Genomic DNA, 23,346 nt, shown 5'->3' on the forward strand with positions numbered 1-23,346 from the left:
GAAGGGGAAAGTAAGTCAACAGGTCGTTTTTCTACCTGTAAGTGGCACATCCAGCTGAGGGTGGTTAGGGAGCCCTGGAGTCCACTACAGGTGGGAGTTTCATGACACAGTCCCACGTGGAGGAGAATACAGAAGACTGGCCAGTGAGTGGGGTGAAGGTGGAGGCCAGTGCTTCAGTTTGCTGTTAACGGTTTCCCTACTTGAGCCTATGAGAGGGGCACCTCCCTAAGCAGGCAGCAGGGGTGATTGGCAGCCCCCTCCGGGAAGTCCTCACATCGGAGTCACTCATTAGATGTACCAGTGCAGACTGAAGCCAAAGTAGATATGAAGGATAGCATTGGTTTTACTCAGAGCTCATCATTTGTTTTGTGTTGTTAATTTATGTGATCTGGGGTTTTGGTTCTATTTTGCCATATTTTCTTATATGTTTTGGTCTATTACTTTTATTTATTTATGTGTTTATTTATTTTTGGTTAATTTTTGGAGTTGAAAATGGATGCTCTATGTGGAAGCTGAGTTCCTGTTTCTTTCTTTTGCCCATGGCTGACTGCATGTTCTCTATTGATGTCTTGTTCCTGGTTCTTGACACTGACCATCTTGTCTGTGAAAGGAGGCACTCCAGCGGGCTTGCTTGATCAGAAGAAAGGGAAGTTTGCTTGGTTTAGTCACTCCACAGAAACCCATGGTAATGTGCCCCTGTGCTCTTTGTGTGTGTATGTGTTGGTCCACACCAGACTGGACGGGAGGGTGTTTCTCTTGATGGCTTGTGATGTGGTAGTCGTGTATGTGCGCACATGTGTATATGTGTTTGTGTGTATGTGTTTGTACAAACGTATGTTTTTGTGAGGGGATGGGAACTTGTTCATCTCAAAGCCACTGGCTCATCACCTCCTCCAGTGTCTAAAGTCAGCAGACACCCAGCAGCAGCTACTCCTGGGTGGAGCCAGCCCTTCCTTTGGATAGTGTCAGCTAAGATCAAGGCCACTGCAAATGCAAAACTGATACTGGTGCAGGCAGTGCCTTGATTTGGAAGATGATATACTTACTCCTAAGACCCAGGACTGCCTACTACTCTTGTTGTCTTTCCAAGCCTCGCACCACCATTGTCACAACTCCACATGTACATAAGGGCTTCTCTGGGAGTCAGGTGCCCCACAGTCAGGTGTCTTTCCACACACAGCTTAGTCCTCCCAACAATGATGCCTGGAGTGTTAAAGGAACCTGTGGTTAGAGATGGATAGACATAAATGCATAGAAAGACTCAAGGCTCCTCAATTTTATGACCTCTTCCTTAGAATGGACCAAGCAAGGACTCTAGAAAGCTCTGAAGGTCTGTCTTCCAAGCTCCCAGTGGTAAAACCAGACTCAAGGTCTGCTTCCACCAGCTCCCTCTGATCTGGAGCTATAAAGTGAATGTAAATGCTTTACAACTCAGCACTACTGTGGCGCCATTCCCTGCTGTAGGATGTAGAGCAGGGCGTTGGTCAACACCAGGAAAATCAAGATGATCATGATATGGGGGCCTGACACCTGTGCTCTGGTCCCAGTCCTGTCCCAAACACACCACGTGACCCTGGACATCACATTCCTCCTCTAGGCCTCATGTACCTCTCCTGTTAAATGAGGGGATGTGTTAGAGCTAAGAACACAACCTGGATTTCTTTTTACCCAACTTTATTGAAAGGGAGTCCTAGATTGGAGATGTCTTTTCTACCTGACAGTCAAGCATATGGCAAGTCATGGACTTTATGTTTGTATCTTCCAATGTTCTTGAAATGAGTCTCTTCTCACCCACCTGGCTTGTCTTCATCCAAAAGAAAAGAAACCGAGGAAAGTCAAGGCCTGACAGTATTATCTATATAACCACCAGAAGTCATTTCTGATCTGTGGCAGCCCTGTGGAGACTTGTCACCCAATGTCACACCCTCACTAATTGCAGATTCTGTGGCTGATGAGGGCTAGTGATTTTCTCACCAGATGAGAAAATCTGGAAGAGCTGAACCAGCCACCCTAAAGAACTAGCATTGCCTAAATTAAGAATCTTATGTCATATTAAAAAGGTGACAGAAGGTGACAGAATTCTTTGAGTCAAACTTTAATGTAGAATAATAAACAACAATAAAAGAAATGGCTTCTTCTAAGCTGCCAAGGTTGGCTCTTGTGGAATTAGATGGTTTAACCTGTTGGAATGGGGATGTCAGGATTACTGGAAGCAGGGTTGGGGGTTGGTATCCCTGCAGATTGTCCTCAGGCCATACTTAAACTTAATTCTGTGGGTTTCACACTCCAGCGCCTCCATTCCTAATGTCTACGATGCTAGTGTGAGTCTCAGTACATGACTCTGGTAGTGCCCATCCACTTACAGTTTGCCATTTCAGGTGCCATCCTGAGTGTTATGGACTCGGGATCAGCGTGCACTGCCAGAATAAGGAAGTCCTCAGATCTATCTGGTAGTTCCTGCAGCATCAAAAATGTCCTTTCTACAAATAAGAGCTGGACCCCGATCTTGAGAATGGAGCCCCTTAGAATTGATGGGTGGAAAGGAGGGAGAAAAAGTCTTTTCATGAAAACTCCTCTTTAGGGCGAATATCAGATGCAAATGGAAAGCTTCCACAGCTATTCTGGGGCCGCAGGTTTGAGGGTAGAGAAAAGATTCAGTGGCTGACCAGATGTGTCTTCTAGGGTAAAATGATCTGTTTGCCAGATTCCCTCCCACATTCCCACTAGTTAACTGTGTCCTCGGCAGCAAGATATTCCCCAGACAAGCAGCAGGTAATCAGTCAAGGAAACTCCTGAAGCTGGCCTGGATCCCACAGAGGGGCCAGCAGATGGCTTAGGCGCCTTCCTCCCAGCCAGGATTGTGTGTCACACACTAATGCTCTTCTGTTCCCTTTTCTTTTCCCACCCCCAATGCCTTGCCCTGTGTCCTTTGGCTCTTGCAGTGAGCATGCCCACAAGTGAGACTGAGTCTGTCAACACCGAAAATGTGGCTGGAGGTGACATCGAAGGAGAAAACTGCGGGGCCAGGCTGGCGTGAGTAGGCACGGCGAACCCAGGCACTTGGGGATTTTCCTGGGGTGTGGACAGGAAGACGGCTCCTGAAGTCAGGATGGGTGGGCTCATCACTGGAGGGGCAGAGACTAGCACATGAACCTCAGGTGACAGCCTGTATGGAGAGAAGAGGGCTCTGGGGTGGAGTATAGCCCCAGACATTGATGGGAATGAGTCCAAAAATTGAAGTCTTCAGCTCAGCTCTTCTGTGAGGGGTTGACTCTCAGATTTTGAGCCCAACTCATCTTTTCAGAGAAATACAGAAGAGGGAGGGAGCAAACAGACTTTGCTTCTCTCCATTTCCTCTCATAACCTTACACACAGAGATGGTAGTTTAGGTTCCCTGGGACCCACGCTTTCTATTCTGATAAATGTGGCCTGGAAGAAATACAATCAAGGAAGAAACTATCCCACTACATGATATATTTTTGGGTCCTCATGGACAATGCTAAGTTATCCTTCTAATAAAGGGAATCAAGTGCCTGAAGCACCATCTTGAATAAGTAAAAGCTCACTTGTGTTTAGCCTTATGTTGGCCGCCTCCAACAAAAGTCAGTGCTTAGATGTTTCCCTACCTGCTTTCTGAGTCAAATCCCAATTGCTGGCTTCTGGGAGCTGACTTTGACCTAGAACTGGGCCAGGCGTGATGGAGCAGCTCTAGGGGCATTGCTCATTTCTGGATTATCATAATCTTAAAAGTAGAAACCAGTCATTTATGTTCAATGTCCTTCCCAACCAAAAAAAAGGGGGGGGGGATGGTTTAATTGCTAAAAACAAGCAAACAAAAACCTCCTTGTTTTAATTACCAGTACCTCAGAAGGCCAAGTGAAAATTGAAAACATGTCATCAGGTAGTCATATTGACCTTGAGCATGAGGCCTCTGAGACCATTTAGGCATCCCCCTCTTTGGGAGATAGAGACTGTTCTTCTTGTTACCTTGTAATATAAGAGCTGTAAACTCATGGTGGTCAATGGAAGGAACTGCAAACAGAAGGCTCTGAGAAGGACCAGTCCCCAATAAGATGTCTTTCTAAGTTGCTGCATCAGCAGAATAGCACCTTCCTCTCTGGCCTGACTCAGCAGCTAGGACAAACCCTAGTCCTTTTTAAAAGGTGAGCTGCAGGTGACCCTGATCACAACAACTCAGTCTTGAGAATGGCCTTCAAGCCAAAGATAGGGAAGGGAAAATGAGGTTGAGGACCAGACCAGCTCTACAGCCTGTTTTCAGGGTGCATGGAGCTTCGGTAACGCTCATCTGACAGTGGCACCGGGGAGTCTGCACTGCAGATTTCTCAGCATTGTTGGGAAGCAATTATTGTCAAAATGTTGTTAAAATATGATGCTAATTACATTTTTAAAGCAGCAGTCCAAGCCTTTTTCCTCTTCTCTTCATTTGGAATCATACAAAATGAGCACTTGAGTTTTTGGAAGTGGGCCCCAGACAGCAACACTGGAGAAAGACTTTGAATCCATAAATTCCAGACCTTTCTGTTATCTGGACACCAAGAGAAGGATTGGAGAGACAATGATCTAGGACCCTGCAACTCTGGCATTTGGGCATGGCCCATGTTGCAGACCAGGAGGAACCAGGAACCTGTCACTGGGAAGTCACTTACAGTTCATTTTAGGAGCATGTGAGGCTCTGTTGGAAGGAGAACATGATTTATCCCCCGTAGAAGGAGGCTGGCAATCTCTAATCTATCTGTCACATCTTTGGAGGATACACTCGGCAGTCTTCAAGAGTTCTATAGAAATGGTTGCTGCTATTCCTGTGCATGTCCACATTGAGGCATCTACTCTGTGCATACAAAATACCCAAGCACAGTGCCAGAATTATAATATGCACTTAATAGATTATGGTCTTTCCCCATCTCTCTGCCTCCCCACCCCACCCCACCACAGTCAGTGTTGGGGGTAAGACTCTGCCAATGTTTCTTATGGGAGAAATAATATGAGAACAGTAGGAGACTGAAGAGACAGAAAAGAGCCCAGCATTTTTAAAGCTAAGTCTCTGGTAATAAGATGAGGTAAGGATGAGGACTTCTACGTGGCAAGAAGGCCTGGGTAAAGGTGGTTCCTATGGGGGCCAGAGGGCCGGAGAGAATCTAATACTTTGTTGGGGAGGGGCCCGTTGAACAAAGGAGATGATGAAGAGAATGGAGCCATCAAAGTTTGAAAAGAAAAATGGATCTGCTGGTATCACTCAGTCAGTAAGATAAGGAGATCCACAGCTCAGCTCTGAGCAGAGCTGGAGGCACACATCTGAAGTTATCAGTGTAGAACTAGCAGTGAGGTAACAGCATAAGGGTTCACAAAAGAATAGAAAGCAGGAGGCCAAGGGCTGAATCTTGGGGAACACCGAATAGGAAGAAGAAAACAAAATGGGCATTTCTGTGGAAGAACAGACAACAGCACTGGCCTGGGAACTGAGGGAGGAGGAATTTGAGGACCCATTTGGATTTGAGCTATTTGAATCTCTGTCTGACAGTGTGCCCAGCCTACTGCTGGGCAATGGTGATCTGTAACCATAGAAAAAACAGAAGCCACCTCAGTGGAGCTGACAATCTAGTGTATAAAGGACACTCAATAAATAAATGGGTGATTCTAAATTGGAATAGACACGAAGAAGGAAAAGTAAAAGTGATGCAGGTTCAATAACAGAGGGGCCTGATTTAGAGTAGAGAGTTAGGAAAATTTTTTTGAATAATTAAAATTTAAGTTGAGACTGGAAGGATGAACATAAAGAGTAGGGACTAGTAGTATTCCAATCAGGCATGTTCCCAGGTCCTTGGGCATAGTGATTGCATATGTGAGAGGACAGAAGACGACAAGGCAGGAGATAGGGCAGGGGAGAATAGGACCCTTAATGAATTTGGTCATTGCCACAAAAGTGTGAGAAGTCATCAAAGGGTTTTAGGAATGTAAGCTGGTAAGGAAGTTAATTTGGTTGGCTCTGTATTCTTGACATTTTACTTCAGTGTTAGGAAAAGAATAGGAAGGATCAACACGTGAGTGAAGTGGCCATCGTGTCTACACAGGTGCCAGCATATGGTGGCTCGGGCCAGATGTGGAGATGCAAACAGAGGTGGATGGTCAGGGTGGTCAGCGTGTCCTGGAGCTCTGCTCTCTGGGGTTTGAGGGTGCACTGATGGTGGGAGTTGGTCTTGGGGAAAGAGGGGTAGAAATGTGCCAGCATGGAGCACCCACTCAAGAAGTGAGACCACCGAAGGGGGAGAGGAGGCTGCGATGGAAAGTGGAGGGCTGACTTTGTCATCGTTGGGGCCATCTTTGAGGCAAAGAAGAAGCCACCGGAAAGGAAAAGACTAAAGAAGCTGGAGAGGAAATGAGCACTTATTGAAGAAATTTCTTAAGAAGAGGGGAGGGTTGACTTCAAGATGCAGGTGGAGATGCTGAATGCACACAGAGGGAGGTACCCTATCTGGCATCTGGAGTCCTGGCATCTAGTCCCCATCAGCCACCAGATAGCAGCCTTGTTGCCTTAGCTAACGTGCTCTGCTCTGAGTCTCAGCACCTTCTTCTAGAAACAGGGCTGGATGGACCATTACTCTCAGCAAAGCCAGAAGGGGCTGACACCACATACAGGGGCCACTTTCATTTCTTTGACAAATTGGGGTCCTCTGTCAAATCTCACATGAGTAAAGTTACACAGATAAGAAATCACACACCAAAGGTCCGCGTGATACCAGAGATTCCTTCCAGCCCTCAAAGCCTAAGGTTCTATGAAGAATATAGAATCAGAAGCAGGCTGTGATGAAGAGGGTTGGTGAGGGGGCACTACACCAAATATCTCCATCATCTCATCACAGAGTGAGGGTGAGGTGTTGTAGGACCTTGAAGGACAATGCAGGAGGTTCAAACTTGTGAATCATCGAGGGATGACTAAGAGATTACTGAGTGACGCCAAAGCTCTGGTGAAGACCAACATCATCAATATGGAGTCAGCTTCACAGAACAATTCCACTATTTTTTGGCAAATGGGGTAGCCTCCTAATGCTAGAGACAGAAAGAGGGGTGAACCAGGGTGGAGTTTAGCCACACAGCCCCAGCCAAAGGCTAGGTGATATGGACTCAGCCTTGTATTTGGGGTGACATAGACACGAAGCCAGGCACAAGAAGTCAAGTCTGGTATCAGTCTGGGAGTCTCGGAAGAAGGTTGAGCAATTGGGCGAAGATTGGTTGCTATGAAAGGGAGGAGGCTCAGGCCTGAGATGTGGTGATACTGAATTCATGTGCTGCTGACAAAGTTTTGGAGTTAAGGAGGCCGAGTCAGAGTTCTGTCCAAGTGGAGATGACTGCATGCCATCTGACTTATGTTAAAGGCAAATTGGGAACAATTCAGGGAAATAGTATTTCACACAGCAGGTAGTAAACATATGGTGCTCATTACTCAAAGAAAGGGAGAGAGGCTGGAAATATAAATAGCTCCTGAGAAGTTCAAATATTTGTCAAATAATGACAAATGCAAATTGAATAACTACGCCCAGAGGGGAGTGGAGAGAAAATGTTTTGGATTTGTCTCTAATTTTGAACCTCAACATCAGAGAAGAAAATCATGATCTCCTAGAAGGTTTGTTCTGGAGGCCTGAACAGAGCAAGTGTCTTGGCTTGAATGAACTTTGGTTTCTATCCAGTGGAGTACTGCTCTCATGTGTAAGTCACTGACTTTCTCTGCCTCCTTGTTCTTCTCCATAAGCCCACTGAAAACGTGAGAAGGGAGATGCACCTCGCTAGATTATTAATGATGGAGAAACCAAGAACACTTCTTAGCATGTCACACATGACCCATTGGAGCTTGGGGAAGCTGGAGTCTTCTACTGTTCTAAGGACTGTTTGGAACCTGGGGAGACAGTAGGAGACAGCATTTGTCACAGGCTACCCAGCCCAGGATGGGGAGTGGTGGCACCCACGACCACTTAGCTCAGTTACTCAAAGGAAGCAGCTGTTCAAACATCCAGCCCTTGGCTACTACCCAGGAGGCAGAAGATTGCCAAGCAATGGTGTCCCTCTATTTTCGTGAACTGGGGTTCCATGTTCAACTGCCCTCTGTACAGAGGGAGTACAGAGTAATCAAGGCCCTTAGACTTTCAAAGAGTTCTAAGTCCAGCTCTCTAAGAGAGGGCTGAAGTTTTTCTTGTCTCCAGACAAATGCCCCTTGAGCAGTACCGCCCCTTCTTCAGCACGGGTGCCTAAGTAACCTGGGGCTGAGTGTTTCTACTGATCAATTATAAAATGTGCCAATATTTAAAAAGGGTGAATATTTCAGATTCACAGAACCTAAAATTATGCTCACAACCCCCCTCAAAACAACAAGAAGAAAGCCAGTCTTCAAGTTGGTGTCCAAGCTTCTACATCAAGATTTGGAATTAAGCAGGCAAGAAAGTCCTATTCCATTCCTGCTTGTTCATGGTACACCCGGAAGCCAGGAAAGGACCCATAGTCAATGACTGTGCACAAACTGGGACCTCATTCTAAGCAGTCACCCCCAGCCCTGATCCTCCCCCGTGTCCATGTCCCAGAGTCATTTCCTCGAGGGAGGTGGACATTCAGATGTAGGTTTCCCCATATGACAGCTCTTAAGAACTCTCTTTTGCTTGTGACTCATTTGGAGTAAAAGTGAGGAGAAAACTTAAAGCCAAGGCAAGTGGTCATCGTTGACGCACACGCCAGAGAAACAGGGTCTTAAGGCTGAAGGCCATGGCTACCCTCTTTGACTTTTATTTAATAGCAAGGAGAGGCAGATACCCAAAAGCAAGCCTGGGAAAGATGCTGAAGGTCCCAAGCTCAGCATGGCCCTGCTGGAGACGACTGTGCCCCGGGTTCCCCATCACCCTGTTAGCAGCTGGAAAACATTTGTTTCCCCCATTAAACGTGGCTCTAAATGAAAATGCTGCCCTTGGCTCCTGGTCCCCCTCCCATACATTTGTTAACGTGTGATTAAACCCTCCAGTCCTAGCAGGCAGTCTTTGGGGTGGGAAAAGGTCATTAGCTAACGGTTCTGAGCAGTAAAGGCACTTGGCTCTGATTCTCAGTGCCCCAGAGATATCATTATCTCATGCACGATGGCTTTGCCACCTGTCACATCTTCTGGTTTAATTTTTTTTTAATAAAAAATAACGAGAGGGGTTGGTTTTTTCCTGCTGTGTGACACAGCTTGCTTTGTGCTCTGCTGGGACAGCACCAACTTGCAGCAATAGCCTCCCAGACTCCCCTCCCCTGTTTTCTCCCCACATGGCTCCTTGTCCCTTACCTCTGTCTCCATCTCTTCATCTTTCATTTGCACCGTCTTTCCACTCGTCCATCTGCGTGTCAGTCCACCTGCAGTCTGGCCTGTGTTCACTTCCTTCTCTTAGCATTAAGCTAAGAGTCAAGCTCTCCCTCTCCCTCTCCCTCCCTCCTTCGACCTCTTTTAACTTATAAAAGTATAATTTGTAAATTTTAAACAAACTCTGACAAAACCTCTCTCTCTCTCTCTTTTTTCTCTCTCTCCTCTCTCCCCCTCTCCCTCTGCCTCTCCCACTCCTCTCTTCCATGCTTCTCATTTATTACCTCTCTCTTGCCTTCTTCTCCCTGCCTCCTGTCCCCTCCCAGTGTCCCCTGGACTCCTTATCTATATGATCTCCTTGAAGGTCCCACTTTTCCATAAAACCCCCCACCCATATAATAAATGACCCTTTGAGGCATCCATCACAGCAGACCTACTCTGTGCTTCTGGCCAAAGTCCCCCAGTCTTCAGGGCTGCACATGACTATTAGCATTCTGGATTTCTCCTCAGAAGATGTGGCTTTTTCTTTAACATCTGTCCTTACAGCTCTTGAACAGGTTCATGGCAGCCTGTCCACCCCAAGCTGGCTCGTTTTGCTGGCCTCACTTCCTAACCCAGCTTTGGCAGGTCTTCTGGCAAACGTGCTGATGTGTCCTGCCCGTGAGTTTTCTGCCGTGGGGTTCTCCCACGTGCAGGAGAGGCCTTCCTGTCCTCTGAGGCTGTTCTCAAGAGGCAGCTCTTCCCAACCTTTCCTCATGGAACTTACTGTCCTCATGATGATCTGAGGACAGGGGACTCTCCTTTTTCAGGGAGGATCACCTGTACTTAGAAGACATTAGTAAGTGTCATCTGGGCCAACCCTTAGTCTCCACGTTCAAATACCCAAAATAGTGTTCTTTCTGTCCAACTTCTTATTCACACTGGCACATCCTTTCAGTGCCCAGGTAGAGTTACCTGAGGATACCAAACTCCTCTGGGATTGTTGAATATCCTCTGCATGGAGGAAAGTGAGTGTATGTCCTTTGGTAATGTTTCCTTTTTCTCTTTCAGCCACCGGATCTCCAAATCGAAGTTCAGGTGAGTGAGATACATACTGCTGTTCCTTCCTTCTGCCCACCAGCTTAGTCCTCAGCTACCATTTTGGGTGGCCCAGGCTAACCCCTGCTAGTTGGCAGGTAGAGAAAAAGGTGTTCTTCTAAGGGGTGATGGCTTTCTTTTTTGTAAGGTTCTGAAGAAGAGGCTCATGGATCAAATGGGGAAAATAATTCAGGATTGAGATTTGTTGAATTCCTTGGGACTTTTGAGCAGTGCTGTCCCTGGGAGGTTGAGACCAAATGTCTCTCTCCCTTATAAGAAATAGAGTCCAATTAAAATAAACATGTGAGCACTTGCTACTCTCTTGACCTACTTTATGCTTATGGAACATGGTGAGATATGAACTTTGAGGACTGTGGAAAGCAAGGAGGATTGACTCTGTTCTGAGTCACTGTTCTGAGACAACATCAGAACCTTCCAGAGGGCACATGGTCTTCAGGCTGTGATCTGTCTTGTGGCTTCACCCTCTGTATTCCCCAGTAAATACCCTTTGTTCCAATTACATACAACTTCTTGCAGTTATCCAAGTGTTCTCTGTTCTCTTATATATTAAGACCTTTGCACAAAGTTTCCCTCACCTAAATCACCTGTCCCTGTCCTCATCTGGAAAACTCAGGCTATGGTTAAGAACCACAAAAGTTACTGCATCTGTGACACACTCCCAGAGGAGACTGACTCACCTACCCCCATTCCCACAGTGCTTTGCAGATGCCTCTAGCACTGCATTTACCAATTACTGGCTCAGAGACCTAGGCCCTGTCTGCATGCCTCAGAGCTATTATTCCCTAAGAGTCTAACTCAGTGCCGGTGCAGCTCTAGGCTGCCCCCTAAGTGTGTGTTGAATGGATGGATGTGTGGAGTGAGAATATAAACTGACTCCTGCAAATCTTACATGTACCAAAAATATTCATCTTCATTTTTCACGAAATGAAAATAGTAGTAGCATCACCTACTATGCTAAATTAAAGGCCAGCTGGGTAAATGTAGCCCAGTCCCCTGAGATCACCTCTGTAGTCACTTAGATTTCCTTTGGTTCAGCTCCTCTCTAGAGCCAATATAGATTCATGGGGAGAAGAGGATTCCAGAACCTAGAGACAGGTCTTGGTGAGGACTCCTCAGGAGTCCTCTGGGTTCTTGCTTGCTCTGCTTCATAAGGCTAGTCTGAGCTGCTCTAAGCTGGCACCCGCTGAGGTTCAACAGGTCCATCTGGTTTGGGCATCCATCTGTAGAGGCCACGCCCCATCCCCTTGCATCCAGACTTAAAGTCTCCATATCTGCTCTTTGACACATAACTCTATTGGTCCACTGACGTTAAGCACCTTCACACCTCATCTGAGTACATGGATACTTCCAGGTCACTCACACTCCATGAATGTCCTATGGGGAGCCAGGAGCACTAAAGCAGGTCCTCCACACACCTGAGTCCCAGTCAGATAGAGCTCTGAGTCAAAGGCTGACATTCTCCCTGAAGAGCCTACCCGTCAGCCCCAGTGACCCTGGGCCTCCCTAATGGCTTTCTAGTGTTTCTAAAGCAAGTCTCTTTAACTCTCTGGGGCTCAGTGCCCAAGGGCTAAGATTTAATGAGGACTCTGGTGTCTGACTCTCCCCTTTCTGATACTTTCTTTCTCCCATATGCTACTGAGACTGGGAAATGCAGGTTTTCCTCCTCTCCCTCTTTCTCTAAAAACTCCTTTATGTAGAAATCTAAGGTCAACTCTATTGAATCTGGCTCTTATTACATGAAGGAGAACTCTAAAACATTTTTGAAATATCCTTTCTCAATAATGCATGAATTTTTCTTGCTTTATCTCCAGCATGAGGAGAAATTTCTGATACATAATAAGGACCTAATAAATCTTTGCTGAGTGAATAAATGAATTATGCCTAAGTAAGACAAGAGACTGGACACACTTTCAAACAAAATATCTAATTTGACAGCCAGAGCTGAGAAGCATATTTTGCTCTTAACAGTTCCAAAGCCCCCCACACAATAAAGTAAAGGACTATAAAATATTTCCAAAATTTCATTCTTATTACATGTAAATGAATGAATGAGTGGATAATGAATGAATGAATGTGATCTGGAGCATAAGAGAAAGTTACATACTTCAGTCACATCCTCAGTGGACACTCTGGGAACCATTTTGTTAATCCAGTGATTTATCATGTAATATATGCTTTTGAAAAAAGGGAATCTCTGCTCCACTTTGAGGCTTTTCTCAATCTGCTTTCTACCAGCCAGTGGGCCCTGATCCCTGAAGGATTTCTCCCTCTGTAACCACACTCTCAACACAATGAAATGCAGAGAAAGGACTCCATATTCCCAACTGGCCTATTACTGGTAGTTTGGTACAGTCATTAAACCTACCTGCAGATAAGGACCCTGAAGCTTAGAGGGGCCCAGGGTCACACAGCTCACGTATAGCCACATGAGTTCTGAGTCAGGAGCCCTGCTGCTAGTCTCTGTGCCATCCTGCTCATCAACTGCCCAGTAATACTAAACCCTGTCCCCATACACCTTATTGTACCCTGGGCATAAAGTGGATTGTGCTAGGGAAGTGATAAGGCAAGGCATATAGGAGATTTAAAAATGTTTTCGTAGTAGCCATGTTTAAAAGTATGAAGAAACAGAAGGAGTTAGTCTTAATACCTTTTATTTAAACCAGTGGTGTATCTAAAACATTATTATTTCAACATGTAATTAGTACGACACATTTTTAGTAAGAAAGTTTACATTTCTTTTTTTTATGCTAAGCCTTTGAAATCCAGTGTGTATTTTACATTTACTGCACTTCTCTGTTTGTATTGGCCACATTTCAAGTACACAAAAGCCACATGTTGCTAGAAGCTGCTGCCCCCGACAATGTGACCCTAGAAGTTCTGAGTAGATATCAAAGGGAAACCACCTAATTCAGGTTCTGAAGCCTCTTGTTGGTGCCTGGTTGGGGAATATCAGAGGCCAGCAATAGATTGGAAGTGCCTCCAAGATTATCAGTGTCCCAAGCTGTTCCCTCAGTTAGGTGGGGCAGTTTAACAGTAACATAAATCTTAAACCTCAAACTGGCCTGTTTCATGTGCAAGACTGAATGATACAAAGTCTAACAAAGTCACAGTTTATTTAAAAGAATTATTAGAACTGGGCTTTTAGGGGGAAATTGGCAAATTAGCAGACTTATGGTATTAAAACAATTCTAGGGTATTCCTTTGGTAATCCAAGTTTCCACTGATAGGAATTAGATAAAATAAAGAATGAGCAACATGTGGGGACAAGAGTTCAGCATAGGATGAAAACAGACCTGGAACGTACGATTCAGAGAGTCTTTTGCAACCTGGGGGTGTGCATCAGATGACCTGTTGGAGTTTTGGGACCTCAACTATGCAGAATTTTGAAGTGAACCTCATGGGTTTTCAATATTGGAGGACTGTGTTGCCTTGTCCCCAGAGTTCCCTGTACTTCTTGTCATGCCATAACCAACAAGGCACAAACCCACATTTGCCCCAATATTTGTCCATTTTTAAGTGATTTGCTCATAAAAGAATTCAAATTAATGATTTCCTCTGCTGTCCATTCTTCATTCTGATTTAAAAAAAAAAAAAAAGATGGAAACTTACTCTGGCCACTTGAGAGAGCCTGACATACTCATTATTTTCCTGTCATCGGCTCTTCTAGATGCCTGTCAGCAGTTACAGACTGAGAAACTCTCCTCACCCCACCCTGTTCCCTGGGTCACAGGGGTTCAGGGATCTTAAGCTTTATCCTCCTCGGGGAGTTAGTAGATCCATGTTGTTTGTCTCTGTAGCTCATGCAGTCTGTCAGCTGAATGTCCCTCTATGTGGGACAGATTGTGCTAAGTACTGTGTGTCTGTAACAAAGTATAAGGCACAGTCTCTTCCCCTTATGGGTCTTATAATCTCATTGGGTAGGCAAGAACCATACAAATAAAAACTAACTGACGATACAAATTCATGACAAGTTATTTCCTCTGGAAAACTTCTCCTGGATCCTCCATGGCTGGCTAAGATGTGTTTTATGTGCTCTGGTGCATGTTTGCAGAGTCCCCAGCATGTAGCATGCTGTGTTGCTCCTCACTCCTCTGTCCCCTGCATGGGCTTCATGCAGATGAGGACTATATTATTGTATTAACTATTGATTATCCACTAATCCATAGTAAGTGTTTAATAAATGTTTCTTGGGCCAAACTGAGGTAGACAAGTGATACAGGAGTGGCCAGGCTGGGAAGACTAGGAAAATTCATCATGGAGAAGCTAAGTCTCAAGTTGAGTCTTACAGGATAGGCAGGACCTAGAGGATGGAGACAGCAGGTAGAGACGCTAGTCATTGGGAGAGTGTTCTATGTAGTTGGAGAGGCAGGAGTGAGGCACAGTACTGGGAGAAGGCAAGGTAAGCCAGGGGCAAGGGAGCAGAGTGCAGCGATACAGATGTCTAGAGAAGTAGATTCAACATGTTCTCATCCATCCTTTTCTCCTGTGTCTACATATGGAAGCTTCTATTTCTAGACTAAATGACTTCAAGTTAATGCAAAAGGAACATGAATAGCAGGCAAATTTCTCCTCCCTGTTTTATCATTTAATTTATATATCCTCCATGCATATGTAAACACACAAATAAATTTACACATTCTAATAAACCATTACATTTATTATACAGTAAGAAGTGTTGCCAGGAAACCAGTTGTCAAGCAAAGCTATATTTTGAAGAGTGGGAGGTGTATAATTATCTTTAAATACTTTCTCTGGATAGTAATTACCCCCACCCCCACCCCATCCCCAATCCACGTGACTCTCCTGAACAGCTCTGCGCAGGAGCAGCCTGATTTAGTGGGACTGGGGGCAAAGTAGTTCCAGATCCACGTGACAAGTCTGACCTTATAACACCCCACAGCTGCTACCCACAAGCTGGAGAAAAGAGGGGCTTGGTCAAGTTCCTGGTATTAAACTGACTCCAAGTCAGTTTCTACCTACTATAAAAGAAAGCAACCCTGATTGGTTTGGATTCTGAATAACAATTATCTCTGAGTTCTGTATTATGAGAGTGTGTCTATTTAAAACATACTCTTTGCAAATATAATGTAAGCTATTTAAGATCAAATACGACTTTGTCCCCAAAACTTGTTTTATAAGAAAAATATATTATCAACTTTCTTTATAATATTAATAAGTACAAATGCAAAAAGAAGCAGAATTTTGCCCTGGCATGATAGGACTTCTCAGTATCAAAATCTGGCAGAAGCTGGACGCAGTGGCACACACCTGTAATTCCAGTGGCTCAAGAGGCTGAGGCAGGAGGATCATGAGTTCAAAGCCAGCCTCAGCAAAAGCAAGCTGCTAAGCAACTCAGTGAGACCCTGTCTCTAAATGAAATACAAAATAGGGCTGGAGATGTGGCTCAGTGCTTGAGTGCCCCTGAGGTCAATCTCCAGTATCTCCCCACAAAAAATCTGGCAAATAACAGTGAAACTCACCCTTCTCTAAGACTATCTGGAACTCATTTACCCATACCTTTGTCCCTCTCTATCCTAACTCATATCCAAGGTGGTTGGCCTGGAGGTTGCAATCATCCCAAAATGCACTAGAAGCTAATTTTCTCAAGGTATTGCATTTCTCTAGTGTAGCAGGTAAGTGCCCCCTTCCTGCCAGCCTGCGTGCTCACTGGAGATGGTGTTCAACCACCCTGGTTAATTCTTCCCTCCCTCCCCTGGGCCCAAACTATATTCATCTAATCTGTAACAAATTTTAGCAAAAGCTTGGTAACAGGATTTTCTGCAGATAGTAGGTAGACAAATGACAGAGTTAGAAACATAGATGAAGACAAACAATCCCCAAAGGGAGTTTAAGGTATGAATGGAAGGATCTATTAGAACAGACGTCAACATCCCCAGAGCCTCTGAATGTGAGTTGTCCCTGACATCTGGAGTTGGGCAAGGTTTGAAGGGGCTTACATCCTAAAGCTGGAAGGGCACAACATGTAGCACACATAACAGTCCCTTGCCCACTTCAGGCACACTTGCACATGATGCTGCATGACCCAGGGGGCTGCTATGAGACATGCCATTTGCAGGGCAGCTTTTTCACACAAATGACCTGTGATGTTCCATCAGAACAACTCCATGGAGAAAATGACTCTGAGATGCTTGATCATCTCTGTCCAGACTGGTGATATGAACTCATGCTGTGGACTCTGATTTAGAATACAGGAATGTAATTCAGTTTTATTGAGTTTTTATAGCCTGTCCCAGTAAAACACACACACACACACACACACCCTGAAAGTTTTATTTAAACTTTTTCCTTACTGTTTATTTTAAAATTTTCTTATGATATGGTATATATCAGAATATTTTCTATTTGGTTCCTTTTCTCAGTGCCAGTCATGACCAACTAGATAACTCTCATGGCCCAATAATGGCCTTCAGTATGAGGAATGAAAATCTCTGCTCCATGGCATGTTTATTTAGAGGAATGTCAGCCTAGACCAGGGACACTAGAAAATGAAAGTTATTTTTATAGATATTCATGGACTAGACTCCAAAATTATGCTTTTTTGAGTTCCCAAGCACAAGCTCTGAACCTGCCTGGTGGCCTGTCTACATACATGCCCAGCAAACACCAAGCCCGTGTCCCTAGCTGAGCACCCCACCCTTCTCATAGCTGACCTCCTGGCCCAGAGCACTCCTCCTCCTCTGGCCCTCTATTGGATAAGGGCGCCACTCACCCATATCATCCCAGCTAAAAGTTTCATCATCCCTTTTTCCCACCTTGAACTCCAGTCATCTCCAAGTCCTGTTGATACTACTCTCAATGCTACTGTCAGCTCAGTGTCTTTTCCTTAATAAAGCTTCTACATCCATCACCTCCAACCAGGACAATTAGAATAGCATCCTTCACACCATCCCTGAAGAAGTTAACAGTGTGGTTGTGTCTGTCGGACGTTTGGTTTTCTGAAAATCAAACCCAAGCATGCTGTTCCCTGAAGCCCTCCGAGTGGCTCTGTGCAGTCTCCCTCTTAACACCTCTTCAGCATCCCCTGCCTTCTCTCCTGGGTCAGTGTAGGTATTTATTAACTGTATCACCTACTGTGTTAGCCATGTAGCTATGTTTTCACTGCATGAAGGGGTTGAAACTAAAAACAGGTTGTCACAGAATCATAAATGTGAATATGTTTTCGGGATCATCCAACTTCATGCTTCTCAATCATAATTACATGTTAGAACCAGCTGGAGAACATACCAGTGGAATTTGGGGGCTCTTTTAAAATACCTAGCCCCCAGAAAATCAGATTGAATTTGTTTTTTGTTGGGGTCAGGGAGAAGGGTTTCAGGTAGTTTTTAAAGCTTCCCAAGGTAACCCTAGATATAGCCAGGTTTGAGAATCACTGACAAAGTTCCCTAATCAAGAGACTAGGAATACTATGTGGACAAGGGTATCTGTGTACTGCATGAACTTGTATGTAAATGTGTGTTCCTGTGGGGTGTGCCCAGTTTTGCAAACAGAGGATCTAAATATTCATCAGATTCTCACAAAATTCCCTGACTCCATAAAAGCAAAGATCCTCTGATGCAGATTAAACCTTGTTCTGAATGGTAAAGCTGCATAAGTAAGGGGCATGAGATCAGGCTGGAGGGAGGCCAAGCCTGGCTCTTGCTCCTAGAACACTGGTCAAGCTGCTTAACTCCCATGGTCCCTAGTTTTCTCTTCTACAATAGAAGAATAATGCCTGCTCTGCAGAGTTATTTAAAGAATTGCAGAGAAATCTTGAGAAGTACTAAGACAGTACTAGGCATATCAGAGGTTTCATTAATGGTAACCATTATTAGTCCTATCACTATCACCACCATTATTACTAATTCTTTTTGATATTTGCAATACTATTTCTAATAATGCCATTATTAGAAAACAAAGACACTTTGATTTATGGAGCACCTCAGCTTTGTGCCAGATGCCTTAACATGGCATTTTGTCCATGCTCACAACAACACTGTGAGGCTGGCTCTGTTCCCATCTCACAGATGAGAAACCAAAGCTTAGAGAAGTTCAGGGGCATACTCAAGGTCTCACAACTAAGCAGTGAGCCCAGTGAACTTGATGGAGATCTTGTCTCCTTGCCACCAGGCTGCTGTGCTCTAGTAAGACCTCGTCAGCTAAGAGTGAACAGAAGCCACTGTGGCATGCTTCACGGGGGCAGAAATCTGCATTTTACAGCCAGCCCCATCCTCTCCCTTCCCCCTTTCCAGCCGCTACTGGCGCAGATGGAATCGGTTCTGCAGAAGAAAGTGCCGTGCCGCAGTCAAGTCTAATGTCTTCTATTGGCTCGTGATCTTCCTGGTGTTCCTCAACACGCTCACCATCGCCTCGGAACATTACAACCAGCCCCACTGGCTCACCGAAGTACAAGGTGAGCAACAGCCCCTGGCTCTGTCCCCATCAACTCTTGCTATCTCAGCCCTGGGTCCTGAGGTAATCACAGGCAAGCTGCCAATGGATGTGGCTCTTGGCAGGTGCCCTGCTGGAGACACCAAGGCCTGGCAGCTCACATGCCACACGATCAAAGGCACAACCTGTTTATAAATAGACGTAACTTACCTGACTGGGGGCATACCATCTGCCTGCCCCCACAGTCACTGCTGGGCTTGGGTGATAAAGATGCTCTGAGACCCTGCGCTGCCAATTTCCCAGAGTGAGTTTTGAATTCATCAGGCCTTACTACAACCTCCAGGTAGCCTTACCCTGAATACATCAGGATGAGATGAGCAAAAAAATGGGGAAGAGAAAAATAGTACCTGAATCCAAGGAACTGTCCCCAAAGACTGGTTAAGACCCATCACCCTGTTCTGGACCACTAGAAGGGAGTCCACCAGGCAGCATCAATCCCAGGGAGGGGGCTGCATTCCAGAATCCTGCAGGCAATTAGTCTAGTGGTTCAAAGATCAGACTCGGGACAGCCTGGTTTCAACTTTTGCCTGGTTGACTTGGGCAGATTAATGATCTCTGAACCTTTTTCCTCATCTTTAGAAAATGGGCTCGACTATAATAATTCCAAACCTCACAGAATTTTTGTGAAGGGTAAACAGGATAATGCATGCAAAGCCTTTGATGCATGGTAGATGCTCAATAAATGTTCATTATGATTTAATTAGATGCCCCTTTCCTGTTGGATTGGCCCTAATTGTTTGTTCTGGAAGGAGTGGATGGAAGGAGTGTCATGGGAGGGAGGGGTGCTGGGCCTTTTTTCTCCAGACGTGATAATTACTGTTTTCTTTCTCCTCTTCCCTCTCTGCTCCCCTCTCACCTCCCTGCTTGGACCCCACTTCTCTCCTGGAAACTGCCAGACACAGCCAATAAGGCCCTGCTGGCCCTTTTCACTGCAGAGATGCTCCTGAAGATGTACAGCCTGGGCCTGCAGGCCTACTTCGTGTCCCTCTTCAATCGCTTCGACTGCTTCATCGTGTGTGGGGGCATCCTGGAGACCATCCTAGTGGAGACCAAGATCATGTCTCCCTTGGGCATCTCTGTGCTGAGATGCGTCCGGCTACTGAGGATATTTAAAATCACAAGGTACGTGACACTTCGGTTCCCTATGGAAATAGGGCTTGGGGAGAAGTCTTCCAGAAGGCAGGGGATGTGGACAGGCCTGGGTGGGAGAATAGCTGCTATTTCTGGAAGGGTCTAGCCTCAGCTCCTAATGCAACAGACCTCTCTTTGGGTCATTTGGGTGGCATGTTGTTTAGAAGTTTTGTTGGTTGCTAACACCAGAGGCTCAGCTTAGTGGCTCAAGCAAAGCAGGGATTCAGTCATGTAAGAAGCCCAAAAGTGAGCCACCAAGGTGACTGGGACCCAGTCTTCTCTGACCTTTTCTTCACCAGCCTTGTGCCAATTCCACCCCAGATGGCTTCTGGAGACTGAGATATCATGTTCAAATTCAAGGCAGGAATTAAAAAATAAAATAAATAAGGAAAAACCAACCACTGAGTCACTTCCTCACACCCAAGAATCTCTCCCTGACACACCTGTTGGGATGGATACTGTTTAAAAAATAAAATAACAGGCACTGAGGAGGATATGGAGAATCTGGAACCCCCCGTGCACTGTCAGAGGGAATATGAAATTGTGCAGCCACTATATGGCAGTTCCTCAAAAACTTAAAAACAGAATTACTATATGATCTAGTAATTCCACTTCGGGGTATATATCCAAAAGGATTGAAAGCAGGAGCTTAAAGAGATATTTGTACATATATGTTCATAGCAGAATTAATCACAAGAGCTAAAAGGTTTGGGCACCCCAAGTATCCATCAACATTTGGATAAACCAAATGTGGGAGATGCATACAATGGACTATTACTCAACCTTAAAGAGGAAGGAGATTCTGCCATGTGAATGAACCCTGAGAACATCATACTAAGTGAAATAAGTCAGAAAAATACTGCATGACTCCACTTAGTCCATGTCCTTAGAATAGTCAAAAGCATAGAGGCAGCCAGTGGAAGACTGTGTATGAGGGCTGGAGAGAGAGGAAAGGAAAGTTATTATTTAATGGGTACAAAGTTTCATATTTGCAAGATGGAAAGTTCTGGTGATGGTCCTGGTGTTGGCACAATATTATGAGTGTATTTAATACTCTTGAACTGTACACTTAAAAATGATTAAGATGATCACTTTTTATATTATATATGTTTTAGCACAATTCTTAAAATTGGAGATAAAAATCTCTCCCAGAAACCTCACCAGGGTTTTCTGTTCTCATTGGCCCCAAAACTGTTAGGAAGGCTGAGAAATGGAGTGTCTTAGCCAGGCCTGGGCTGCTGAAAATGCAATGGAGATTCGTTAACTGTGGAGCAAGATGATGGGTATGGTGGCACAGGTGGCTTTCACCCCTCTCCCACATGCTCAGCCCCCTCCATCTGTCTGTCTACCCTCCCCCAGAGACTGCAGTCTCCCTCAATTTCCGGGCAGGCGTGATTCTCATGAAGAGGTCAGGACAGGGGTGCAGGAGGGGATAGCCTGCTCCAAAACAGTTTTTTTTTTTTTTTTTTTTTTTTTTTAGCTGCACTGTGGTCCATCTGGGGTGGTGAAACTAGTTCACTGGATCACAACCATCATTTTCAACAACTGTACTGAGATACAAAATTCATCTGCCATATATTCATTTACCCTTTGGAATGTATCATTCAAAGGTTTTGGTCTATTACAGAGTTTGCAACCATTGCCGCATTCTGGTTTTAGGACATTTTCATCACTCCCTATTTCTCTCAACTTCCCTCCCAGCCCTAGACACGAATGCTTTAGGTCTCTATAGATTTGCCTATTGTGAACTATTCATAAAAATGAGATCATACATTATGTGGTCTTCCATGACTGACTTCTTTCACTTAGTGAAATATTATCAGGACTCATTCAGGTTGTAGCATATATACATTTTTTTATTGTTAAATAATATTCCATTGTATGGATATATCACATTGTGCTTATTCATTTGTCAGTCATGAGATTCAGTTGTTAGCATTTTTGGCTATTATGAATAATGTTGCTATGAACATTCATATTCAAGTTTTTGTATAGATTATATGTTTTCATGTCTCTTGGATATATATAACTAGGAATGAAATTTCTATGGCATTGGCTAACTCTGTAATTAAGATCTTGAAACAGTTTTTGGTGATAGTTGTGGTGTTGGCACAAAATTATGAGCGTACTTAATGTCCTTGAACTGACAAGCTGTTTTCTATAGACTGGACCATTTTATGTTCCCATGAACAGTATACAGTATCAGGGCTTCAAATTCTCCACATTCTCATATATTTATTTGCTTTGTTTTTAGTTTTGTAATATTTTTATTTTTAATTGACACTTAGTAATCGTTGGATTTGGGGAGTACAGTATGGCATTTCAATGCACGTAGATTCTATATAATGATTAGACCCAGCTCCTTGGTACACCCATCACCTCAGACATTTACCGCTTTTTTGTGTTGGGGACATTCAGTATCCTCTCTATAAGCTATTTGAAACCATCAATTAATTGTTGTCAACCATAGTTATCCTACTGTGCTACAGAACATTACTGTGCTACAGAACATTCTTCCTACCTAACTGCCCCCTTTACCTGCTAACCATCCTCTTCCCATCCCCTTTGCCCCCACACCCTTTCCTGCCTCTGATATAACTATTCTATTCTATTCTATTCTTTACTTCTTTGAGATCAACTTTTTTGGCTTCCACACATCAGTAAGATCATGCAGTACTTGCCTTTCTGTGCCTGACTTACTTCAGTTAACATAATGTCCTCCAGTTCCACTCATGTTGCTACAAATGACAGAATTCCATTTTTCTTGTCACAACCATCATTTTTAATTAAAGAATGAAATAGAATGGAAAAACATCAGTGGGCCTCCCCAAAACATGTGCATTGTTACAGAAAACCCCTTAAGATGTGTATGTGATATATGTATATGTTTTCTTAATGTGGGTTGTGGTCTACTTAAAAGGACATATCAAAAACACCAGGAGGAAGCTTTCAAACTGCCCCCCCACAAGGCAGAAGCTCCTTTCCTTAAGAATCTCTTTTGAGACACTCCCCCCACCCACCCACGCAAACACAAATCTTTGCTCTGGGAAACTTTGATAATAGGAGCATTAAAGCCACTAACTGGATTGTGTTGAAGAAAGCAATGGAGGCTGGTATCTCCACTTCAAGGACAAAACTCATCAGAGCTGTCTCAAGGTATTCCAAACTTGACTGAGTCACCAGGGCCATGCAAAGCATCCCTGAATTTCCCTGCTCTCTTCACAATTCTCTCAGCAACCATTTAAATGCAAAGGTTCCTGAGCTCCAGCAAGTCAAGGCCTTTAAATGTTGAGTTCAGTGCCAGGCACAGGAAGCACTCACTCAGTAACCAGAGA

General features: G+C 44.5%; 1 protein-coding gene across 25 annotated transcripts in view; it reads left to right on the forward strand.

Moving 5' to 3' along the window:
* The window catches only part of Cacna1c (calcium voltage-gated channel subunit alpha1 C), a 707,547-nt gene that overhangs the window by 569,032 nt on the left and 115,169 nt on the right, over positions 1-23,346 (forward strand). For 21 of the 25 annotated variants that reach the window (XM_076853987.1, XM_076853986.1, XM_076853988.1 and 18 more), the window contains 4 exons: positions 2,943-3,033; positions 10,385-10,411; positions 18,682-18,842; positions 19,777-20,002. In XM_076853987.1, coding sequence (XP_076710102.1) covers positions 2,943-3,033; positions 10,385-10,411; positions 18,682-18,842; positions 19,777-20,002 — 505 coding nt within the window. Of the gene's footprint in view, positions 1-610; positions 686-2,942; positions 3,034-10,384; positions 10,412-18,681; positions 18,843-19,776; positions 20,003-23,346 lie in introns of all 25 variants that reach the window. The other 4 variants (XM_076853983.1, XM_076853999.1, XM_076854000.1 and 1 more) reach the window with 1 other exon arrangement.

This window comes from Callospermophilus lateralis, chromosome 4 (genome assembly GCF_048772815.1).
Source record: "Callospermophilus lateralis isolate mCalLat2 chromosome 4, mCalLat2.hap1, whole genome shotgun sequence".
NCBI lineage: Eukaryota > Metazoa > Chordata > Mammalia > Rodentia > Sciuridae > Callospermophilus > Callospermophilus lateralis.